Raw genomic sequence first — 24,942 nt, 5'->3', positions numbered from 1 at the left:
GAATTGGCACAGTGGCAGCAGCAGTGGGCTCAAGCATAGCCATGATTGTGAGGTTGGCGAAGGCCTGGATAGTGTTTTGTTCTGTTGTGCGTAGGGTCGCTGAGTTGGGACCGACTTGATGACACCTAACAACATTAACAAGATATTTAATAGAAAGCTGAGACAATAGTGGGGTTTTTTTTGTACTTGTATCATTAACTCTGGTAGCGTAGTGGTTATGAATCGGGCTGTGAACCACAAGGTCGGCAATTTGAAACTACCAGCGGTGCTAAGGAACAGCATTCTGCTCCCGTAAAGATTTACAGCCTAGGAAACCCTGTACAGGGTCGCTATGAGTCAGAACCGGCACATAACAACAACAATCATTAACTCACTTTTTTTTTCTTTTAAAGTTTTTATTGTGAATTATGCGAGAGATACATGGGAGAACATTAGCTTTACATACATCCTATTGTATATCGTTTCATTGCCATGGTTACAATCTCCTCCATGCATCATCAACCAACCAAAGAGTATATCCTATAAGCCTGCCCCCTGGTTGTCAGCACACAGCCCCTCTCCCTCTCTGGGTCCAGAGTCCCCAACTGCTCCATCTCTCCACATCATCATCTCTGCCTCCATATCTGGCGTCACTGTTTCTCTGGGTAGGGTCCTGCACTCAGCTCTTCTCCCCTGATGGTCCCAGGGACCTCTGCTCCTGGACTGCAAAGTCAATCACTCCTTTCCTTTTGCTACAAAACGTCCACCTTTACATTTCCAACCCTCACAGTCAGTCCTGATAGCAATTCACTATTGTGCCACATGAGTGCTATCCCATCTCCTTTCATCAGCCCCACCCAGACAGATTGGATACTACTCAGTGGAGATTTCCACCCTCCACTGCGCCCCCTGGATCTAAGCTCCCTCTTGAAAGCTTGTAAGCCAGTCACTTCTTGCCTTTGTAGCTCTCCCATTTTGGGTAGCCAATGTCCAAGTTGTCCATCCCTGTCTACCTTGTGTATCGAGGGGGTGGGAATGATCCTCGCTGTAAATATTTGTTCCCTCTTTTGAGCTACTACATCCATAGGTGTAGGTCAAGTTCATCAAATTGTATCAGATTACTCTTTTTTTCCCCCCTTCTTTCTTCTTTCTTCCTCCAGTTGAGTTCTGATCATCCAGCCATTGAAGCCAGGTTAAGGGGGGTACTATCTGCAAGTGTACGTGTTCTTGTGCACATGCCCTCACTTCTTATCTGGACGCTTCACTCTCCACTCTAGTCCTCTGTGGACAATAGTATTTTTTCAATAGAAAATTTGTGTCCCCAGATATCTTAACAAAATTATAACTGTCCCCAATGCAGCTTTCTGGAAGTATGAGCATATTACAAATTCACCAGATATTGTAACGATTTAGATCCACTCTTAAATAGCAAAAGGTTGTAAGTCAGCATATAAGATTTGTGAAAAATAGGTGGGAAAGTAAAAAAAACAGATACTACTGTCTAAATGGTTGATCCTCCCAATAAAGCCAAACATATACTGGCTCTCTGGGTGTACAGGAACGCTAAAGAAGGCACGACAAAGATCAATTACACTAAAACATGTTGTGTCTGCAGTTACCAGAGAGCAGTGAGTGCAGAAATAGGACTATTGGAAATCTAGAAGTAATAATGTAGTTGATTACCTTCAAATACTGATAGAACCTCCGGTTTCTGTTTCTCAACAGGCGACATAGGAGTATTACAAGGGCTGGTGTGAGGGATAATTAAGTCTTTAAAAAGAAAGTTCTGCAAAATGGGAACTAATCCCTCTGTGACATCTGATTTAAGAGGGTATTGAGGAATTTGGGGCAGTGGTTTAGATATGTCATAATTACTTTGTGCTTCTTTAACAGAAATACCAGCACTAGATGGTTTTAACAGATAAACAGGTATTCTCCCAGATTGGAATCCTAGACTGAATCCAGGGCACTAACTTTATGGGAACACTTTCTGTCACCTCACAGTTTAGGAGGATGGTCCTTCAGCATGGGGGAGCCCTTTGCGTCAATCCTCCCTGCGGGTCCTCTGGTTCCAATGATGAGCTTAGCTCCCAGTTCTCTTCTTGATGGTGCTGAGGCCCCTCGTTTTGTGCGGGCCACACCCTAGGGAAACCCTAATTTCAAATCAGGTCTGTGAGCTAAGCAAGGGTGTTGCGTCTCACCCACCCTTGTCTTGCTGTACTGAGGAGTGCAAATAGCTCATCTTTCTTCTCCGCTTCACAAGGTCAGTCTCATTGGGTCAAATTAGGCTAAGTGTCTCAATTTCAGGACGCACTAACAATGATTTAATTTAACAATTGCATTAAAAACCTTTTGAACAGTTCCTTTTCTCATGTATAAATTAAAATCAAAATGTTTGCTGCATTTTGCAAAATGTCGATTCTCAAAAAAAAAATGTGTCCATATATTTCTGTACCTGTGGTGTATGTAGTAAAGGTTTAGATGAAACCCCATAGTTATAATGGCCTAGGGGTCAAGCAGAAAAATAAACAGTGCAGCTCAGAAATTTAAAAAGAAAAAAAAAAGAAAGAGAAAGAAGAAAGAAAGAGGATAAGGAAAGAGGGACGGGGGCGGGGGAAAAAGAAAGAAGGAAGAAAAAAGAAGATAAGAAAGGAGGGATGCCCCCCCCCCCAATAAAACCCCTGTTGCTATGCAGTCGATTCGATTTGGACTCAGCAATGCTATAGAACAGAGTCCAACGGTCCCATAGTGTTTCCAGGACGACAGATCTTCATGGGAGCAGACCACTGTGTCTTACTCCCACTGAAGCTGGTGTGTTTGAACCACTGAACATTCAGTTAGTAACCGAGCCCTTAACCACTGTGCCACCAACATGCCATACTAACAATAAAGAACATAAAATGATAAATATAAATACATACACACACAAATCAGTGTTGTAAGTACAATGTCATGGGCACAGACATGTGCTGCTGGTGTTGGCCGTGGCTCCTCCTGAGCTGTGCCCACACAGTGGAGAAGTTGGCATGCAGACCACACCCTGCCCTGTGCCCCTGTGGATGCCTTGTGGAAACCGTGTGTCATGTGCACCAGGCAGTCTGACAGCGCAGGGGTGTCGTTTCCCGTGTCTTACAATCTGGGGTAGCGGAGTCACCAAGGGAGGACTGGGGCCCCGTACAGTCCTGGAGTGGAGGGACAACTCGGGGTGACTCTGGGTTCTCCTCGAGGGAGTTGGTGGCCCTGGATAGCAGGCATGAAGGGGCTGTCCTAGGCTTGGGGGCTCCCCTTCCAGGGATGTGTGTGCATGTGTCTGTATATGTGCTCATGTGTGTATGAGTATGCATGTGTGAGATTGTGCACAAACATGCTCACACCCACACTGCACGCAAGTGGGTGGTCCTAGTGAACAGCTGGGAGCTCTTTCTTGCAGTCCGCAGAGTCCCCCTCCTGGTCCTCTGTGGGTGGACACTGTGGGTGGACCCTGTGGGTGGTGCAGGGACAGGGATGCAGAGTCAGTGTGCCAGGCAGGGATGCCCGGTGACCCAGGTGGTCCCACAGGCGCAGGTGACCAAGCTCGGGGAGGAGATGAGCCTGCGCTTCTTGAAGAGGGAGGCCAAGCTGTGCAGCTTCCTGCAGAAGAGCTTCCTGGCCCTGGAGAAGGTGCCCAAGAGCAGGGCACCGCATTAGTGGGGGGCTGGGCGATGCCAGTCAGACGGGTGCAGCTGGGGCAGGGCACTGGTTTGGACACAGACTGGTCGTAGGTGAGGTGACGCAGTGCATTGATTGGGTGGGGTCTGGATGTGGCCGGCGGGTAAGGTGCGGTGGGAGCAGGGGGGAAGTGGGGGGCAGAGCACAGGCCAGGTGGGACATAGGTGGGGTGGCAACAGATGGCAAGGGTCGGGGCCAATGGGCATGGCGGAAGGAAAGCAGTGAAGTGTGGGGTTGACCAACAGTTGGGGTGGTGTGTGGGCTGGAGCAGGGCTGTGGGGTGCAGTGTACAGGTGAGACCTGGGACGCGGGAGGGGCCTGCCAGACTTGGGCTCACAGCGGCAGTGTGCGTCGCCCACAGAAGATGAAGAACGCGGAGGGCTCCCGGCAGCAGACGGAGACCAGTCTGTGGGAGGAGCTGGAGACCCGCTGGCAGAAGCTACAGGAGAGGAACGCCGAGTATCTACTGTCTCTGCGCGAGCAGCGTGAGGTCAGGACTGCGGGGACTGGGTCCCGGTGGGGCAGGGTGACGGCGGGTCCGGGTTGGGTGAGGTCTCAGGTCCGCTCTGCACAGCAGCGGGAAGAATCGCACCTTCTGGAACAGTGTCGGGGCCTGGACCGGGCGGTGGTCCAGCTCACCAAGTTCGTGCGGCAGAACCAGGTGTCCCTGAACCACGTCCTACAGGCCCGGTGGGTGTTCGAATGGGGCCAGGAGCAGGGACCCTGGGAATGGACCAGAGGGGGTATAGTCCTGCTCAGCAAGGGCACTCCCTGTACGACCTGTCCACGGTCCGTCCCCCTGGGTTCCCTGAGTAAAAGCTCCCCAGCTCTCCCAGAAGTTCAGAGACCAATGGCAGCCTCTCCTCCCTGCCCCAATGCTGAGGGGCCGTCGTCTTGGTGGCCCCAACTTCAGGGACCCCAAGGGGCATGTGGAAACTAGCGAGGCCAGGGAGCTGGCCACCTACCTGCAGGAGAACCTGGAAGCACTGCGGCTGGCAGGCGAGTTGGCCCAGCAGGAGGCAAGCAGTGCACTGGAACTGGTGAGCCCAGCTGGGGGCATTGGGGTGGGCAGTGACAGGGGTCAGGCAGTCTCCCTGCACGCACATGGACACCTGGCCTCAGCGGGGCCTCCACTACCCACAGCTTCAAGAGAAGAGTCAGGCCCTGGAGGTGTCTGCCCAGGAGCTGGCCAGGCAGGTGAAGGACCTGGCTGACCACTTCGTGGCCCTGAGCTGGAGAATAGACCTGCAGGAGCAGACGCTGAACCTGCGACTGTCCGAGGTGAGCTCAGAGCAGGACAAGAGGGCAAGGGGACACTCTGGAGGGGCCCTGAAGATGACAGGGGAGCCCTCCTCCTCACCCAGTGATCACCTGAAGACCTACTGTGCAGGTACAACCTCCCTGTATGACCCCCCCTCAGCCAGTGTCAGCTGATGAGGCCCCCAGAAAGCCCGGCAGTCTCGGGCTCCAGGGATCACTTGCCCTTTGGGTTTCCCGATTTGAGCGGCTTTACCAAGATGACCCATCGAACATGTACGGTTGGTGGTTTCCTGTATGTCCACAGACACGTCCATTTTAGAACATGTCCACCTTCTCAAAAGGAAGTCCACAGTTCTCAGTCTTCACCCCAACCACCTCCCCTTAGCCCTTTTGTTGTTGTTAGGTACCCTTGAGTCAGTTCCAACCCATAGTGAGCCTGTGCACAACAGACACACAAAACCCTGTGCATCCCGCCCGCACCACCCTCACAATGGCTGTTACATCTGAGACCCTGGCTGCCGCAGCTACACCAATACATCTCCTTAGGAGTGCTCCCCTTTCTTGATGGCCCTCCACTTTACCAAGCATGATGTCCTTCTCCAGGGACTCGTCCCTCCTGATAACATGTCCTAAGTATGAGACGCAAAGTCTCACCATCCTGGCTTCTAAGGAGCATTCTTGTAACATAGGTTTGTTGGTTCTTCTGGTGGTCTGTGGTATTTTCAATATTCTTCTCCAACACCATAACTCAGATGCACCAATTCTTCTGCAGTCTTCCTTATTCATTTTCCAATTTTCATGTATAAATGAGGCCACTGAAAATACCAGGTCTTGGGTCTTGAACACTTTAAAGAGGTCTTATGTAGCAGATTTGCCCAAGGCCTAAAGAAATCATTTGATTTCTTGACCCTGACTTCCATGAGCATAGATTGTGGATCCAAGCAAAATGAAGTCTTTGATAACTTCAATCTTCCCCCCATTTATCATGATGTTATTTATTAGTCCAATTGTGTGGATTCTGGTTACTGAAGGCTGTGCTCTTTGATCTTCATCGTAAGTATTTGAAGTACTCTTCACTTCCAGCAAGGAAAATTGTGTCATCTGCATGTCGCAGGTTGTTAATGAGTCTTCCTCCAATCTTGATGCCATGTTCTTCTTCATATAATCGAGTTTTTTGGATGATTTGCTCAGTATACAGATTGAATAAATAAGGTGAAAGCATACAACCTGATACACCTTTCCTGATTTAAAGTCATCCAACATCCCCTTCCTCTGTTCTAATGACTGCGTCTTGGTCTCTGTACAGGCTCCTCACCAGCACAATTAAATGTGGACTACCTGGTTTTTGTACTGTTATTCATGGTTTATTAAGTCTAAAACCCTTTGCATAGTCACAAAACACAAGTGAACATCTTCCTTGTGTCCTCTGCTTTCAGCCATGATCCATCTGACATCAACAATGGTTTCTCTAGTTCCACATCCTCTTTTGAATCCGGTTTGAATTTCTGGCAGCTGTTTTTGAATTATCTTCAGTAAAATTTTCCTTGTATGTGATATTAATGATACTGTTTGATGATTTCTGCATTCCATTGGGTCACCTCTGTTTGGAATGGGCACAAATACGGATCTCTTCCAATCGATTGGCCAGGTAGCTAGCTGTCTTCTAATTTTCTTGGCAGAGATGACTTAGTACCTCCAGCGCTGCAGCCGTTTGCTGAAAAAGTTCAATTCTTATTTCATCAATTCCTGGAGTCTTGCTCTTCTCCAATGCCTTCAGTGCAGCTTGGATGTCTTTCTTTAATACTGTTGATTCTTAGTGATGTGCTAGCGTAGTGGTTACGAATCGGGCTGCGAACCATAAGGTCAGCAGTTCGAAACTACCAGCGGTTCCGCGGGAGAAAGATGAGGCGTTCTGCTCCCGTAAAGATTAACAGCCTCGGAAATCCTGTGCAGGGTCACTATGAATCGGAACCGACTCCACAGCACATAACAACAACAACAACACCTCTTGAAATGGGTGAACATCGACCATTTCTTTTTGGTACAGTGACTGAATTCCTTCCATTTGCTTTTGATGTTTTCTGCATCGTTCAATATTTTGCCCATTTGTTGTTGTTGTTAGGTGCCACCGAGTCGGTACCGACTCATAGCGAACTTATGCACAGAAGGACAAAACACTGCCCGGTCCTGGGCCTACCTCACTATTGTTGCCATGCTTGAGTCCATCGATGCTGCCACTTGGCCAATCCATGTCATTGGATGTCTTCCTCTTTGTCTCTGACCCTCCATCTTACCAAACAAACATGATATCCTTCTCCAGTGGCCGGTCCCTCCTGACAATGTAATCCTCAATATTGCAAGTTGAGGCTTGAATTTTTTCTTCTTCAGTTCTTTCAGCGTGAAAAATGCTGAGCATGCTCTTTGTGGTTGTTTTTCTAACTTTAGGCCTTTGAACATTTCATTATAATACTTGACTTTGTCTTCTCAAGCTGCCCTTTGAAATTTCCTCTTCAACTCTTTTACTTCCTCATTTCTTCCATTCACTTTAGTTTTCTACGCTCAAGAAAAGTTTCCAAGAGTCTTCTGACATCCATTTTGGTCATTTCTTTCTTTCCTGTCTTTTAATAACCCTTTGTTTTCTTCTGTATGGTGTTCACAACTCTTCTGGTCTTTGGTCATTAGTGTCTCGTGCATCAAATCTGTTCTTGAGATGATCTGTAAATTCAGGTGGCATATACTCAAGGTAGCTCTGGTAGCTTAGTGGTTACGAATCGGGCTGCGAACCTTAAGGTCAGCGGTTCGAAACTACCAGCTGCTCCGCGGGAGAAAGATGAGGCTTTCTACTCCCGTAAGGATTTACACCCTCGGAAACCCTGTACAGGCTATGGGTCGGAACCGACTCGACGGCACTTAACAACAACAACAACATACTCAAGGTCATATTTTGGCTCTCATGATTGTTTTCATTTTCTTTCAGCTTCAGCCTGAACTTGCATATGAACAATTAATGGTCCCCCAGCCTTCTTTTGGCTGATGATAGTGAGCTTTTCTACTGTCTCTTCTCACAGATGTAATCAATTTGAGTCCTGTGTAGTCTATCTGGTGAGCTCCATGTGTAAAGTTTTTGTTTTAAAAAAGGTATGTGCAATTGAATACGTTGTTGGTCTTGCAAAATTCTTCCCTGTGATCTCCAATATAATTTCCATCACCAAGGCCATGTATTTCAATTACTGATCCTTCCTCTTTGTCTCCAACTTTCACATTTCAATCTCCAGTAATTATATTACAAGCATCCTGACTGTATGTATGTTTGATCAATTTCAGACTGGAGAAGTTGATAGAGTTCTTCAGTTTTATCATCACTGATCTTAGTGGTTGGTGCGTAAATTTGAATAATAGTGGTATTAACTGGTCTTCCTTGTAGGTATATGAATATTCTCCTATCACAGACAGTAGTGTACCTCAGGACAGGTCCCCCAATGAACGGGGTGTCATTCCTCTTCAATTTGTAGTTCCTGGCATAGTAAAATATATGATTCTCAGATTCAAAATGGCCAATTTCATTTTTGACAACTTCCGGTTTTCCAAGATTCATATGTTGTGTCTTCCATGTTTGATTATTAACGGATGTGTACAGCTGTTTCTCCTCATTTGGAGTTGTGCCCATGAGTAAATGGAGGTCTGGAAGGTTTGCTCCATGCGTGTCATTATGGTCAAATCTATTTTGAGGAGTCAGCTCTTTCCCATTTGTAATTTGAGTGCCTTCTAACATGAGGGGCTCATCTTCTGGCACTAAAATTGACAATGTTCTACTGTTATTCATGACTTTTCCAGTGATTAAACATTCAGAAGTTATTTGTCTCTCCTTCTTCCTCGTCTCTCTTAGTTGGGAAGCTCCACTGAAACCTTATGAGCAACCCTTGCTGATATTTTAAATACTGGGGGCTAGCTTCCAAATCACAGCAACACACAAGCCACCCCAGTATGACACACAGATGGGTAACCACTAGTATTCTTTCTGTTTCGGTTCGTTTGCCTGTTGCAGATACTTCATGTAAGTAGGGTCATACAGTAGCTGCCCTTTTGTGTCTGATTATTGCATTAAGCCCGTTGTTTCCGAGGTTTATCCGTGTGGATGCGTGCTTGAAGACCTTCCTTCGCTTTGTAGCTGAGAAATGTTCCTTTGTGTGATGGACCGCTGATCCATCCATCGCTGATTAACACTTAGGTTACATCCCCTTTTGGCTGCAGTGAATGTCTGTGATCACCCTTTGTCTCCTACCAAGGCCTGTCCCATGTGCCTCCTGGGTGGGTGTGGTCAGAACTGCCCCAACTCATCTTGGTGGCCTAGCTAGTCCTCTTCTCTCTCTGTGGGTGTAGGCTGCTCATGCTCTGCCGACTCCATGCACAGCAGGGTCTTCATGGAGGGGCTGTGTAGCCACCCCCTTTCCTTCTCTGAGCCTGCCATCCTGACCTCCCTGGGCTGTGTGCACGTCTGTGTGCCTGTGCCCCTAACCCAGAACCTGTGTTCTAACCCAGAGCCTGTGTTCTAACCCAGAGTCTGTGCTCTAACCCGGAGCCCGTGCTCTAACCCAGAGCCTGTGTTCTAACCCGGAGCCTGTGCTCTAACCCGGAGTCCGTGCTCTAACCCGGAGCCCGTGCTCTAACCCAGAGTCTGTGCTCTAACCCAGAGCCCGTGCTCTAACCCGGAGCCTGTGTGCTCTAACCCAGAGTCTGTGCTCTAACCCAGAGCCCGTGCTCTAACCCAGAGTCTGTGCTCTAACTCAGAGTCTGTGCTCTAACCCAGAGTCTGTGTTCTAACCTGGAGCCTGTACTCTAACCCAGAGTGAGGTAGTTGGGTGCTGGTGGTACCTGTCCCAGTGTTCTCTGCCCGTGGTGTCAACTTCTGTGACTCACAGACTCACTTTCTGGGGCCCCCATGTCCTCCACTGGAGGGGCCCATCCCTCAGTTCATCATTCCTCCTTCAGGGGTCCCTCAGCCCCTCACTGGGGTGCCTGTCTCAGATGAAGAGTGAACGGGAAGGCATAGAGAGGAGGCCCCTGGAGGACTTAACTCGGTGGCGGCAGGAGACTGAGGCGCACCTGAGGGAGGTGCGCGAGAAGGTGGACAGCCTCCCCCGGCAGGTGGGTGGGAGATGGACACCTTGTCCCCTCTTCACCTGGGCATGGCTGGCTTTGGGGACCCTCCCCCTTCTCTTTTCCCCTCCCTTCCCTCCTCTTCTTCCTCCCCCTCCCTCTTCTTCTCTTTCTTCCCTTCCCCTTCCTCCCTTACTTGCCTGTTCTCTGCTGGCAGGGCTGGGATGGGGGTGACGGTGCTCCATTGGCCAGGCATGGGGTGGTTTCTCCAGGCTGCCCCACCCTGAGCCCAGCCACCTGTTCTCAGATAGAAGGTGTCTCAGACAAGTGTGCCCTGCACAAGACTGACTCAGACCTGAAGATCGCCAACGAGGGCAAAGCTAGGTGAGGACAGTAGGCTCAGCCACTCCCCCCGGGAGCTCAGAGGACCATCGGCTTGTCCACAAGCCTTGTCCAGAGGGGGGCTGGCTTTACTGTGTCCGGCTTGGGCCTCCAGTGCAGGTGCTCATAGCTCCTACCACCACACCTGGACCCTCTCCACGGAAGAGAGCTCTGCTGAGTGCCCCCCTCATGCTCTGCCATGCCTCGCCCCCTCCCCGCTCTGGAACTCAGCCTCCCTCCATTTGACCCAGTTTGCCACCGCCCTGTCGTCCGTGCCACAGGGAGTTCGAGGTGGGGGCATTGCGGCAGGAGCTGTCCACCCTGCTGACCTCGGTGCAGCAGCTTAAGGAGGACCACCCTGCACGAAAGATCGCAGAGATCCAGGGCAAGCTGGCCACAGTACGCAGAGCCCTGGGCTGGGGGCCAGGAGAGCAGAGAATGCCTAGAAAGTGTCTCCCAGCCCAGGGGGCATTGTCTGATTCAGAATCCGCTGTCCTGCTGGCTGACTCCCAGGTGGCAGCCTCAAGACTATGGCTGGACCCCACTAGGGGTCAACTTCTTGCCCCATCTTGTCATGGTCAGGAGAAAGTGGGGGGGGCGTCCTGCCTGATGTGAGTGGGGCACCCAGCTGGTAAGGAGGGGCTACCTTCAGTTCCAGAACCAGGTCATGAAGTTGGAAAACAGCCTCCAGGACAACAAGACTATTCAGAACCTCAAGTTTAATACGGAGACCAAACTGGTGAGCAGCTGCCCTTCCCTGTCAGTCTGTCCGAGTCTCCCACTGGAGAAGGCCTTCCTGGCCAACGCCAGCGGCCGGAAGATAAGTCCCTTGTTGGTTGCCAGACTCTGGCATTCCTTCGGCCGGCCCCCTCCCTCTCTGTCCCTCCAGCGGGTGGAGGAGATCGCCACACTGCGGGAGAGCGTGATGCGGCTGTGGAGCGAGGAGGGTCCATGGGCGCTGACCCTGGGCAGCCGCAGGGTCCTCATGTCCTTGGTGCGCCAGCGCTTCTTCATCAAGGACGTCGCCCTCAGCGAGCTGGCCTCAGTGAACCAGTGGGGCTTGTACCAGGCCACCAGGTGGGCAGCAGGGCTGGCCCGGGAGGGGAGGCCGGGGGTCCAGGGATGCTCCCCTAGCTGCTGTCTTGCAGGTGGTTGCAGTGGAAGGCGCTGCTCATGAGCCTGGTGCCCCGACGGAGGACGAACTAGTCCTGTGGCCCGGAGCCGAGTGCACACCTTCGGTGTCTGCCCCTTATTCAGCAGTAAATGAGCTAGTTCCTCCGATTCGTGTCAGACCCCTGAAGGACCCCACCTCCTGCTTGTACCGCCAGGCCAGGCTGTAGAGCCCCCTGGGCAAGGGGTCAGGCACCCGTTGGGGTGGTGACTCAGGAACTCTGGGTACTAATGTGGACCGGCGAGGGGGGAACCGAGTCTCGTGACTCCCAAAGCCCACATCAAGTTCCCACTCTGTAGGAGGGGCGGGAGTCTCAGGTGGCCAGAGGGAGGGGCTGCGAGCCTGTGGGCGGAGCCTGCTGAGTTCTCTCGAGGTGGAGGAGGGGGGCCTCTGGGGGCACAAAAGTGAGCTACAAACAGTGGTCTTAAGTTCCTAATCAGGGCACAGCGACCCTCTCTTCAGAAAACCCTGACCCAACTGCCAGCCCTGCCCCTGCTGTGGCCGCGAGGGGACTTCGAAGCCCTAGGGCCCCAGGGTGAGTGGGCAGTGACAGTGGCGACCTTAGGGCTGGCTCAGGTCTGGCTGACTGTGGGTGATAACACCCCAGCCCAGACCCCTGCGCCACAGCCTTCGAAGGGTTTCAATCAGCTGCTCTGGTCCTGTGGTGGACGCACTCTGAGGGGCCAGGGTGGAGTGGGAGGTAGCTGTCCAGCACAGCCCCTCCTCCGGTGACGCCCTGAGGGCTTGTGTGTGTGTGTGGGGGGGCATAGGACAGTTTTGTGTGCCCAGCTTACTGGCTAGGCCTCGGACAACGGCGCCCCCTCCAGGCCCTGGCCGTCAGGGCCAGCCTCGGCGGTCCAGTTGGCCAGCAGGTCGCTGAAGTCGGGGGTCCCGGGGTGCAGCAGGCCCAGGGGGCTGGGCGACGGCTCTCTCCAGAAGGACGGAGGCAGCTGCCTCTGGACCATGGGCGTGATGTGGCCATACTTGCGTTGTAACCTCAGGCCGCGGCCCCCACTGGGCCCCGCGCAGCGCCCTAACCCGTACTCGAACAGCTCAGCCAGCGGCCCCAGCGCGGGGGGCTCGGCGGGTTCTGGGGGCGTCCCACCGGCCTCGCGTGCCAGATCGGCGTAATAGCGCTCCCGGGCCGACCCGCCTGCTGTGCGACTCTCCCGCTGGATGTCTTGGGCGTCGGGCTCTGGCCCCTGCTCTTTCCGGCCGAAGTACCTCCTGATGTCGTAGCTGATGAGCTGGGAGAAGCGGAGCAGCCGCCGCGCAGACTCCGGGCTGCTCGGACCCTCGGAGGCTGGGGTCCCACCTGCACTGCGTGGGGACAGGCCGCCATCTCCCGGGTCCTCGCCCTCCTGCGCCTCCTCTTGGCTCTCTTCCTCTTCTTCGTCTTCCTCCTCCTCCTCTTCCTCCTCTGAGGTCTCCAGGTGCTCGGGCTCCGAGGGTAGGAAGGGCTGGTGGAAAGGTAGGGACAGCTGGAAGTCGCAGAGGGGCTGGGCCACCCGAGCGGCCATCTCTTAGCTGTCCTGAAGCCCGGGCCTTCCGAGGCAGCTGGCGCCTGTTGGGGACAGGTGGAGAGAGGGACAGGTGAGCCGTCTGGGAGACCATTTCTTTTCTCCCCTCTGTCTTGCAGGAGATGGGCTATGAAAGGCTGGGGGGTAGGGGACTGCTCCTGGAGGGCTGGGCCCCGTGTGTGTACGTGTGTGGAGCAAGAGACGGTCAGAATTGTCAACAGGAAAGATCAGTGGGTCTTTGGGATGTCCTGCAGCGATGAGGTCACCAGAGCTTGGCTAAGGAGAAAGCATGGGTTGGGGTGTAAGGGGTCTGGAGGCTCTGTGAGTGGAGACCCCAGCCCGCATTGTGATTGCTCTGATGTCAGAACTGAACAAACAGGCCCGAGTCTGCTGGGCTTGGGCAGAGCAACTGGGGCCCAGGGAGAGTTGCTGGCATGGGCTGGGCAGGTTCGGATCTCCAAGAGAGGGGTGGGTGGACTGACCTCCACCGCCACCATCCCCCCCTACCCCTGTGCCAGTCTTCCTGTCTCTCCTCTCACCCTAAGACTTTTACTTGTCTCCTCTGAGGTACCAGAGCTATAGAGAGGACCCCATCAGAGTCCCCAGCCTGAGAGGGTCAGCGAGAGGGAGGAAGCATGTGGGGCTCCAGGGGGCTGGTCTTGGGTAGAACCGGGAGATTTCTGTGGCAGGAGGGCTCCTCTTGGCCATCAGACACACTAGGACGGACTCTGAATCCCAGAAGCCACCCCCCACATCCATGGGCTATTGGGGACTCCAGCAAGAGGAAGAGCAGGGCATTTGGTTCCGAGAGAGCTGGGACCAGAGTCAGACACCTCCTTTTCCGGGGGATGTGTGGCTGGGGGGGGCGCTGCATGACAGAAGACACCGGAAGCCTCGGGTGGCCCTTCCCACACTGCTAGCTCACAGAGCTGGGGTCTGCCCCAGGTGTCCCATGGCCCTATCATGGGATTTGGGGGATTAGCCACTCAGAGAGTGAGACTTGCATGCCCATCACCCAGCCCCATCTTTGTCCTACAGTCTGCCTCAATAAGCCCCTGACTTTCTGAGCCCTGGCTAGCCGGCTGTGGTGGCCTTTTGGAGTAAGCAGTCCCCATTAAACCAGACCTCCTCCGACCCCCATCTTGCACAGAGCACACACAGCTATGCAAGGCGGGATGAAGAGGCTGCACCCCCCTCAAACCCCAGTGGTGTATTAGCCCCCCAGGAACCCCAGGGGAGACCTAGGCCTGCCTGGCCCACTCCCACCCATCTCTTACCTGGACGAGGCCTGAAGGTTTGAAAGGCCCCCTCCACCTGCGCTCAAGCATTTATAGCCGGGCTGCAGCGACTGGCCCGCAGGACTGGCAAATATTTGTTGGTGGCGGCATTGTAATCGCAGACTGAGCAAATAGAGCCGTTTACTTTAGCACCGGGCAACCAGAGCCCCAATGGGGAGGGGTGTGCTCAGAGCGGCTCACCTGGCCACTGCCTGCCAGGGGACACTGGAGTGTTTGCTGCAAGCCCAGCTGGCTCCTGCCCTTGGCCCGAGAGTCCTTATCTCCACAGCTATTGGGGCCCGACCCGGTCGTGTCAAATAGGCGGAAAATTAAATTTCATGCTATTTTGACTTCTGGAGTAGCCTTCTCCATTGAATATCCTGCCTCCCGTGTACTGGGTAAACAGGTTCCTGCCAGGCCACAGGGTGGCTGTAGGGACCACCACAGCCTCACCCCAAGTTTTTCCAGTTGTGGAAGTTCACCCAACTCAGGGCGACCCCGTGTGTGCCGTAGTAGAGCTGTGCTCCAGAGAGTTTTAAGGGGCTGATTTCGGGGGGTGGGGGTGGGATGGGGGGTAGGTTGCCAGGGCTTTCTTCTGAGGTGCCTCTGAGTGGACTCCAACCTCCTTTTTTTCAGTTAACAGCAACCTCACCAACTATTTCCACCATTCAGGATTTCCACCCTTCCTAGGAAGCCCCCACTTCCCAGGAGGACAGACACAGGGGGGCTCAGTGTTGGGGCTGTGGTATTGACTCCCAACTTTGCAGGGACAGAAAAGTGAAAAATTCAAACCCAAGCTCAGGCCTCCTCAGGCCAGACCTGTGACCTGCTGCGAGTGGTCTGCCAATCTGTGGACACTGCAGAATCATGTGGGTTAATGCTGGACAAGGGAGGGGCAGCATAGGCCAGGGGTCTCTGGGGGTCCCAGGGAAGGCTGTAGGGAGGGTTTGACCACGCTGAGGGTCCAGGACAGCATCTAAGCATCAGAGTGGGGCCGACATCAGTCTAGAGCCTACTGCAATCTGTCCCCCCCATACGTAGCTGGTCTCAGTCTTGCCCACTGTTCTGCCCCAAGACTCTGGTCCCATGACATGTGCCCGGGGTTCTGGCTGTGGCTCACCCTACCCCAGCCCAGCAGCCTCTGCTCTGATGAGACCTGGGGAGGCCCCTATGGACTGTCCCTGTGGTCATTTGACAACACCGCCCCCTATTGGTCAGTGCAGGAATGACCTGCTTGCAGGTGGAGTACTGGACTCTTCTTCCTTCTCAGATCTCAGGGAAGGTCAGACTTCCCCAACCTTGCACTTCCCATAGTGGGTAGATGGGAGTCTGAATGGGCTGGTGTCAGTGGTGGAGGACCAAGGAGGCACCGGTCTCTGTCCTCAGGGTCTCAAGGTACAAGGGGCAGTGAGACTAGGATGTCCTTGAGGAGAGAAACCCCAGTGTGGGGGAGGAGCTCTAGGGAGCTGTTTGTGATGGGCTGAGTGATGCCCCCAAAGACATCCACCACACCCTAGTCTCTGAGCCCTGTGGCTCTGTGAGCCCACATGGCAAAGGGGACCGGGAGGTGTGGTCCCAGTTGACTCTTAGGTGAGAGACAACTCTGGAGTATCGGCTGGGCTCCGTTTGCTCACAAGGGCCCTCATAAAAGGGAGGCAGGGCGGTCCAAGGCCGGAAGACAATGGAAGATGGAGGGGCGTCCTCAGCCAGGGGATGCCACAGCTGGGAAAGGCCCAGAAGCAGATTCTTCTTGCAGCCTCCAGAAGGAAGCAGCCCAGAGAGACCTGTGTAGACACTGATTTCTAAGCTGTGTGATAGTAAACATGCACTGTCTTTGGCCACTCAGGCACAGAAAACTTATACATGTGAAGGAGGGTGGGGCCTGGGGTGTGGGACTGCATGTCGGGAACAGAGTTGGGACCTTCTCCGCCAGCATGACACACTGTGTACACACATCTGCCTTCCCGTTTCGCAACCTTCCGTGCTGGTACCCTCCCTGGTGAGGCTTTAGATTCTGCCAGGCAGCCTTCCTCCTCCTCTCTTGGAAACTGACAAGAACTTGACCTGAGAGGAGAATGCTGGAATGGGGAGAGATGAGCAGATGGGTGTTGGGGCGTCTTGGGGCCAGCTCGGTGAGGCTGGGCAAATGCTGGTGAGGCCCAAAGGTGGGCGGGGACTTGAGGGTCAGTGAGGTTTGCCCTCTAGCCACCTTCCCTTTAGTCTGAAGTGGTTGTGACAGACCAAAGTCCGGCCGTGGAGGCCAAGACCTAGTACATGTTACTGGGGAGGCCTGTCGAGCATGGTGTTGGGTGGGTGCCCTGCACCCCTGTTGTGGGACTGAGGGACAAGCTGCCAGGCCTGGGGACCAAGCCTATGTCCCTCATCTGCTCCCAGCCACCTCTGGCTGTGGACAGTGCTAGGTCTGCCTGTCCTTCCAGCCCCCACCCTCAAGTCTCTCCCCAGTCCCAGAGAGCGGAGCTCTGGCCCTGGGGAAAGTCGGCTTGCTGCTGCGCTCCTGAGCCACGTATTGATCTTCCCGGGGAAAATCAATAGCTCCAATATGCCAGCCCTCAAGAGGCGCTACAATAAATTACCCAGGGCATTCAACACACAAGGGCTGATATCACTGTGTCCCCATTAGAGGGACATTAGTCCTCCCTCGAAATTTCTCTGTGTGTTCTGAGATAGGGGTGGCCAAGTTGTTGGCTTATACCCTGGGTGGGGGTGGAGAGAGAGGACTGGACCACAGCAGGTTGCCCAAGGGCCACCACAGCACTTGTCACCTCCTCAAGCTCACTGGGTTCAGGAGGGGGCACCCTGGGACCATGGGGCTGTGGCCTTTCACACTCCAGTCCCATTGCACTGGAGGGGCGGGTAAGGTCTAGGATAGCCTTCTGTCACCCGAGGGACAACCGTGTGCTGAATCAAGGTGGGGTTAGTACTGGCCACAGAAATGGGGTCATCATCATGTTTTCCGTGTATTGTTGATTCCGATTCATAGAGACACCATGTGACAGAACGGTCCCATAAAGTTTTCTAGGCTGTAGTCTGCTCTGGTAAAGAACACAGGCTTGGGAACCCTATGGGGGCAAAGTGATGTTTCAGGGTGTGGATTAATACAGAATGTATGAACTGTTGAATGGAAACTGCTCTGCAAATGTTCACTTCATTCACAAGTTCGACTCTGTCCTCTAGGATTCCTGTGAGTTGGAATCAACGCAGTGTGGAATCTTCATGAGAGCAGATTGCCAGGTCTTTCTTCCGGAGAGCTGCCACCTTCAGGTTCGCAAAGGAACTAACTGTTGCACCACCACCAGGCCTCCTTATGGATGTGACAAACGGGTACAGAACTCAGCTCTGGTGGGATCTGGGGGCGGGTCCAAGGAGGGGACTCGGCTCTGGATTGGTACTGTCAGGGGGAGGAGCCAGTCTCTGGAGGAGTATTGTAATGATTCTTGCGAGGAGGGTGGGATCCTGGGCCACGGCGGTGATTGGTCCAGCAGAGCTGTCACTCGCGTGTGTGGGCAGGAGCGGGGAGAGGAAGAGGTGCTACTCTGACCTTGGTACCGTCCACGAGCTCAGCAGGCCAGCGCTGCCCAGGCCCATTTTACATATGCGGAAGCTGAGGCACCAGAAGCTGTCTAGTTTCTATAATAATCTGAGAAAGAGGCTTAGAAGCCCCACCCCCACCCTCGGGGCTGCCTCGCTTGTCCCAAACGCTGTTCCCCGAACTTTCTGCACAGAAAGAAAGATCCAGCCCTCTCCGCCTTCCCTTGGGCAGTTCTCCCAGGGTCCCTGTGGGTGGGTTGGCTTGGGGGTGATTCGGATGGGGCTCTGGGTCCCAGCGGAGAAACAGGACAGACGGATGCCATTGTTAGCACAGCCGCTTAGAGTGTGGTTCAAGGCTGGGCAGTGCACACACATGTCGTCGTGCTGGTTCCCGTCACCCCTGCCCGGGTCCTCCAGCACAAAGCAGGCACAGGAGAGGGTTGCTGGTGGGATTAAAGCCCCAGAGCCCCCTAGGGATCCCAAAGCAGATCAGGGTCTGTGTTCAGTGCCGTATGGGGCCGCCTGCATCCCTGGGGTCATATGAGGAGACGGATGAGTTGCTTATGTCTCCGGTGGTCTTCAGCGCTTCGGACGCTCTTTCCTGGCCTACGTTTTGGGGGCGGCGAGTCTCTCCTTTTGGCCTGGGGAGGGATCACGTGGGTCCACGTCTGGTTCTTCGCTATGGCAGAAGCGCCTCCTAACAGGGATGCTCGGGCGGGATCCGTTAGGTGGCTCATTTCTCCTCGGCTCCCTTCAGCCTGTCTCGGCGTGGCTGCCCGAGGACCCAGCTAGACTAGAAACTACATTTCCCGGCATATACTCTCGGCCAGGCGAGGACGGAGCCTGTGGCAGAAGACACCGACGGGAAAATGAGTCATTTCCGGTGCGCGACTGGGCCCACGTTTTGTGGTCGTGAGTTGCAGACTCGGAGCGGCAACCGATTTCCGGTTATATGCGACGGAAGTGACGGATGGCTGCGCGCCGCCGCGCCAGGTGCGAATCAGAGGTCGCGATGAGCCGTGTCCTGTGTGCGCCGGTGGCCCGGTGAGCTGCGCTCGGTCTCGGCGGTGCTGTGGGCGGGAGTCGGCGGGAGTCAGCGGGAGGACTGGCCGAGCGCTCACCGCTCTCTCTCTTCCAGGGCCTCCCGGGCGCTGAGACACGAATGCTGGGCCTCCCAAAACCTGCACTCGCTGCCCGGTGGCCGGGCTCGGGTCGGGTCGGTGGCTGACAGGGAGGAAGGGGACGACCTTAATCGGCCCATCCAGTTTTCCTCCAGCAAAGCCACCCCGTCCCGTTGGACGGTGGCACATTCCCTGGGGAAAATGGAGCAGCGGCCCTGGTGGAAAGTGCTGCCCCTGAGCCTCTCCCTCCTGGCCCTGATCGCCTGGTGCTACCTGCGGGAGGAGAGTGGCACGGACGAGTGGTTGCGGGGCGTACTGGGAGAAGAACCACAGTCCAGCCACCGCTCCGAGGAGCTTGCAACTGACAACGGGGCGAGGACTTAACAGGTGCTCCCGGGGCTAGCGGGAAGGGAGCAGGCACTGCCCTTCAGTTTGGATGTCACGTTTGACCGGTTCTGCCCTGACCGTGTGGAGAGCAGGCGTGGGAGCAGCTTTGTAGCAGATGAAAATCACCCACGCCTCGCCTGATAACTTGATACCCAGTAAATCCGTCCAAAACTCTCTTGAGCTGCACAGGAAAGGTTTCCAGAGTGTCCCGGTGGACTTTGATGTCTTTCGACAACACTATCATGTTCCCAAAGCAGTTTGGTAACACTATTAAATCCAGTGTTACTTTTGCAGCTCTTTTGCTTTCTGAGTCAAAAATGGCAGATGAATCAAACTTGGTATTTCGTGATATGCTAAGGTGTAAATAGCACACACTGATGTCTGTTCATGCTAACAGATCGAAAATAAATTTTATTTTGATAGCATGAACTCAAAACAGTTCCTTTTTCCTTGTTTCTTTCTTTCCTTCTCTTTCTTTCCCTTTCTTTTTTTCCATATTAAAAAAGGCAGGTGGGAAGAGCAGATTAGGAGGCAAGCAGCCCTGTTTTACTATTTCTTAGTCTTGTGTTTATGCTAGAGTAGGAACTGCAAACAGATCTAAATGAAAATCGTGGAATGTATTATCCAATGATGCCAGAAGTAACGATTGTTCTCAGTTTTCTGCAAACCTTTTATTTTTAGCAAGGCAGCATCTTTCTAAGTAGAATAAGCCATTCAGTTGATTTTGTGACAAGTTATGGGCATTGTTTTTAGTTACCTAAGTGGTTTCCCCCCCCCAAGTAACTACTTATTAGGAAAAGTTAGTTAAACTGAAATACAGGCTGCAGAATGGGATGAGTTTATGCTCTTAGCTTTTCTAGTGTGTGTGTGTGTGTGTGTGTGTGTGAGGGGTGGGGGGGATCTTAAGGGATCTGTGGTGCTGACGTTAGTTGGAGGCCCCACTAAGGCAGATGTTTGAAGCACAGCTTTGGCCACTTTGTATAGCAGCTTACAGGTAGTCCCTGACCTACTGACGCTTCCAGTATGACAGCCTCACTCCCTCTCATCTGTTGTTGTCTCTCCTTTTTAACGTGTTATCATTAGTGATAGGTTCTACATACAGTGTTGCAGCCTACAATGTAATGTGCTGATGTCCTTCTCAGATGTTCATGTGCAGGTATTCGAAGATTGGATTTATAACGGTCTCTATAATAAAAGGTAGCCACCATAAGTCAGAACTGGCTGACGATGGAGCTGTTGAACAGAACCACATTGTAAGTCCCGCAGACTATCAGCCTTAACTTCTTGGAGGCCTTTGTGCTGGAGCACCCGTGGTGTTTCCCACATATCCGTGAATTCTTCTTGTGAAGGATTGGGGCCAGTGCAAGCATCTTCGTGTTTGTGAAGAGGGAGAGAGCAAGGTTTGGGAAGATGGGCCAGCTCAGCTCAGGTTATGTAATTGCAGCAGGAGCCAAGAGTCCCTTCCCACTGTGTGACCTGCAGGGGTTGTGGCTGTTGTGAGCCCTTGGGGTGAGTAGCTGTCAAGCAAACCCAAGTTTCTGCTTTCCTCTCATGACTTCACTAGTTTCTTCTGGGACCCAAAAGCAGAACAAATGAGAAGGACTTCTGTTTGAATGAAAAGTAACTTTGCGATTACAAAAGCAGTAAGTATTGCATCTGGGAAACCCAGTCACTAAAATAAGCAAAGTGGATAATCCTGCCACCTAGAGGTAACCACCCAACGATTTGTTGGCCTTCCCAGGCATGTATAAATGTTCACTTCTCACAGAAACACAGTGGATTAGTATCATTTTATTTTTTTTTTTTTCAATAACAACTTTTGAAAAGCAACACTGTTGTGATTTGAGTGAACAGTTACTGAACCAGTTGGCTTTCCGTAAACAAATCCTACATGCTTTTGGTGAGTGCATCCAGGGTGAAGCTCTGAAGGCTTTTCTGATTGATGACTTCACCACATTGATTTGGAGATGCGTCATGGTCATAGCAACTTGGCAAAAGGCGAAGCCTAGACCAGCTGGCAACAATGGACAGACCTTCCTCCATGTGGACTTCTCAAGGGGCAGTACCAGACCTAGATGATTGGTGGGCTGTTATCTCCAGCCTTGTTAGTCTTGAGTTGTTATGAGACCCTGACTCAGAGTGACCCCATGTACAGCAGCAAAGCACTATGGGATCCTGCACCGTCATTCTGTCAGTCCATCTCATGAGGCCCTTCCTTTTGATGCTGACCCTCCACTTTACCAAAGGAACCTTGGTGGTGGTGTGGGCTAAGTGCTGGATTGCTAACAGCAAGGACAGAGGTGCAAACTCACCAGCTGCTCCTTGGGAGAAAGATGAGGCCATCTGCTCTCATAGAGATTTACAGTCTGGGGAACTCGGAGCAGCGATTCTCCCCTGCCTTACCGGGTTCCTATGAATCAGATTTGACCCAGCAGGAGTGGGTTTCCTACCTTGGGAAGCATGATGGCCTCCCGACACTGGTTCCTTCTAATCCCACATCCAGAGTGTGTGAAAGGTCTCACCATGCTGGCTTTGAGGAGCATCCTTATCCTGCTGGCTGGCTCTACCTCCAAGGCCGATGTGTTTGTTCTTCTGATAGTGCCTGGTATAATTCATGTTCTTTATCTTGGTGTGGCACTGTGGGTTAATGCACTTGACTGCAAGCTTTATCCACAAGGTCGACAGCTCAAACTTAGCTGCTGCTTTTCTAGAAACTAGACAGGGTTGCTATGAGTCGGAACCAACTCGAGGAGACTTAACAACAACATCCATACCATAATTCAAATCCCTTGTTGTTGTGTGCTGGTAAGTCGGTTCCAACTCATAGCGACCCTGTTTCCAAGGAGCAGCCGGTGGGTTTGAACTGCTGACCTGGTGGTTTGTAGTCCATTGCTGATCCTAACATGCCACACCAGGAGTCTGCATGCATGTGAGGCAACTGAGAACACCCCACCTTATTCCCCAGTGGGGCTGTAGCTCTCCTGAGTCTCAAGGTGTTTTGCAAGTCGACCTTTACTGATCAATGCTGCATCAGCGCCCGGGAGGCCAGTGTCAGCACTAAGTAGGAATGGACGAAATGGTCAGTTCGTGAACAGAAGGAGAAGGGAATTGCGTTGTTTTTATGATAGTTTACATGAGAGAACCTCAGTTCCATATTCATTCCATCGTATATCATTACATTGCCATGGTTCCAATCCCCTCCATGCATCATCTTCTGACCAAAGGGCATATCCTAAAAGCCCATGTTCTACACTACCCCCTACCCCCTCAGTCTTCGGCCCACAGTCCCTCTCCCTCTCCGGATCCAAAGTCCCCAGCCGCTTCATCCCTCCTTGTCATCATCTCTGTCTCCATCTCAGGCATCCTCGGTTCTCTGGGTGGGGTCCCGTTCTCGGCTCTTATCTGTTGGTGGTCCCAGAGACCTCCACTCCTAGACTGGAGAAATAATCGCTCTCTTCCTTGCTACAAAATATCTACCCTTGCATTTCCAACACTCACAACCTGTCTTGATAACCATTATTCACTACAGTATCACACGTTACCCATATGTATTTCATTTCATCAGCTCCACCTAGACAAATTGGATAGTACTCACTGGTGATTCTGCCTTCCTCCGTGCCCCCTAGCTCTAGGTTCCCTCTTGAAGGCTTGTAAGCCAGTTACTTCTTGCCTTTGTAGTCCCTCCCTCCCCATTTGGGTATCCAATGTCCAAGTTGTCCCTCTATGTCTGCTCTGTGTGTGGAGGGGGTGGGAATGTTTCTTGCTGTAAGGATTTATCACCTCTTTTGTGTCACTGCATTCGTATGCATAGGTCAAGTTCATCAGCTTGGATCAGCTCAATCTTCTCCTGGTTGAGCTCTGATCATCCAGTCATCCAGTCCCGGTCACGTGGCTGTCATCTGCAAGTGTGGGGTGTTCTTGTGCACATGCCCTCTCTTCCCATCAGTCGGCAGCTCCATTCTCCACTTGAGTCCTCCGTGGCCACGTCACTGACTCTGGGCCCAGGAGTAGAGAATCTTTTTAAGGCAAAGGAGGTTAACTAAATGGTCACCCATCCACCAATGAGGAGGCTTGGAAGACTGGGCAGTGTTAGGTTTACCCCTCTTTCCCCCCCCAAATAAAACACTTGTAGATTCACAGTGGAGTCTGGGTGTGGTGCTGTGGGTTCATGCGCCAGACCGCAAAATGCTCCTTGGAAACAGGGTCGCTGTGAGTTGGAACCGACTTACCAGCACACAACAACAAGGGATTTGAATTATGGTATGGATGTTGTTAAGTTTGAATTGCAAGGTCGGCGGTTCAAGCTCACCAGCTGCTCCTTGGAAATCCTATACAGGGTCGTTATGGGTCGGAACCAACTGAACAGCAGTTAACAACAACAAAAAGTTCACAGTGAAAACTAACCCTGATCTATTAAGAACAGTCTTCAGAGACACAAAGATGATGCTTTAAAACTCTGAAATTCTCAGTTCTATTTGACACCAGGGAAAATGCTCAGTGGGTGAGAAGCAGAGGGGGCTGACACACCCACCTCCACAGCAAAGGAACCTGAGCCCCTTCATTAAAAGTTCCCAATTTTTGAGCACTGAATGGTTCCTTGACTACCTGGCTTACAAACGGGAACTCACCTGCTAGTTGCTTTGTTCCCCACCCCGCCTTCCCGGCCCTCTGAGCTCCTGGCCCTGGAGTTGTCCTTGACTTCTCTCTCGTTCTGACATCCTGTTGCTTCCCAAGAAAATGTTCATTCCTCTCCCCAAGAAGTCTTGAGCCCTGTTTCCCGTCCCCAATCCATTCTGCTTAATTTTCTTTGAAAACATCATGTTCTTGATTTTATAAAATTTTAAATATTTTCATTTCAAGAGGTAAATAAACAATATTTGTAGAGGACATAATTTGGAAAATGTAAAGATTTGAAAAAACCTTCCTAGCAGCTAGTGGTAATTTTTTTTTTAATGTTTTATTGTGAATTATATGATAGTTTACATGGGGGAACTTTAGTTTTACATTCATTCCATCGTATATCATCTCATTGCCATGGTTCCAATCCCCTTCATGTATCATCAACCACCCAAAGGGTATATCCCAGAAACCTGCTCCCTACACTTCCCCCTCCTCCCCCCAGTTTTCGGGCCACAGTCCCTTTCCCTCTCTGGGTCCAAAGTCCCCAGCTGCTTCATTACTCCACGTCATCATCTCTGTCTCTGTCTCAGGCATCTCTGTTTCTCTGGGTAGGGTCCCGCTCTCGGCTCTTCTTTGTTGATGGTCCCAGAGACCTCCGCTCCTAGCCTGGAGAATTAATCACTCCCTTCCTTGTTACAAAACTTATACCTTTGCATTTCCAACCCTCACAATCCATCCTGATAAGCATTATTCACTACAGTATCACGAGTTACCCATCTGTATCTCCTTTCATCAGCTCCGCCCAGACAGATTGAATAGTACCTTCTGGAGATTCTGCCTTCTGCCATGCTCCCTAGCACTAGGTTCCCTCT

The 24,942-nt window shown here is 52.3% G+C and overlaps 2 protein-coding genes across 2 annotated transcripts in view; both read left to right on the top strand.

Annotated features, from left to right (window-relative positions):
- The window catches only part of CCDC154 (coiled-coil domain containing 154), a 25,194-nt gene extending 13,563 nt beyond the window's left edge, over positions 1–11,631 (top strand). Inside the window, exons 7-17 of the mRNA XM_006873943.1 lie at positions 3,538–3,639; positions 4,049–4,177; positions 4,265–4,377; positions 4,601–4,727; positions 4,831–4,968; positions 9,973–10,092; positions 10,352–10,428; positions 10,707–10,824; positions 11,078–11,164; positions 11,315–11,502; positions 11,574–11,631. Of these exons, the coding sequence (XP_006874005.1) occupies positions 3,538–3,639; positions 4,049–4,177; positions 4,265–4,377; positions 4,601–4,727; positions 4,831–4,968; positions 9,973–10,092; positions 10,352–10,428; positions 10,707–10,824; positions 11,078–11,164; positions 11,315–11,502; positions 11,574–11,631 (1,257 nt within the window). The remainder of the gene's footprint in view (positions 1–3,537; positions 3,640–4,048; positions 4,178–4,264; positions 4,378–4,600; positions 4,728–4,830; positions 4,969–9,972; positions 10,093–10,351; positions 10,429–10,706; positions 10,825–11,077; positions 11,165–11,314; positions 11,503–11,573) is intronic.
- Positions 11,632–18,954: 7,323 nt separating this feature from the next.
- On the top strand, positions 18,955–19,447 carry LOC102836409 (chromosome unknown open reading frame, human C16orf91). The gene is made up of 2 exons (XM_006873942.1): positions 18,955–18,986; positions 19,081–19,447. Exons 1-2 carry the CDS (start codon positions 18,955–18,957, stop codon positions 19,445–19,447), a joined length of 399 nt encoding a protein of 132 aa, XP_006874004.1.
- The last annotated feature ends 5,495 nt before the right edge of the window (positions 19,448–24,942 follow it).

This window comes from Chrysochloris asiatica, unplaced genomic scaffold, assembly GCF_000296735.1.
Source record: "Chrysochloris asiatica unplaced genomic scaffold, ChrAsi1.0 scaffold00257, whole genome shotgun sequence".
Taxonomy (NCBI): domain Eukaryota; kingdom Metazoa; phylum Chordata; class Mammalia; order Afrosoricida; family Chrysochloridae; genus Chrysochloris; species Chrysochloris asiatica.
Note: the sequence above shows the minus strand (reverse complement) of the source record. Positions and strands in the feature narration are given on the sequence as shown.

What these genes read in the sequence shown, in the direction of transcription:
- LOC102836409 (XM_006873942.1), top strand. Translation starts at nt 18,955, where the DNA reads ATGAGCCGTGTCCTGTGTGCGCCGGTGGCCCG. An exon ending in CTGTGTGCGCCGGTGGCCCG is followed by an intron (nt 18,987 to 19,080) that starts GTGAGCTGCGCT and finishes TCTCTCTTCCAG; the next exon opens with GGCCTCCCGGGCGCTGAGAC.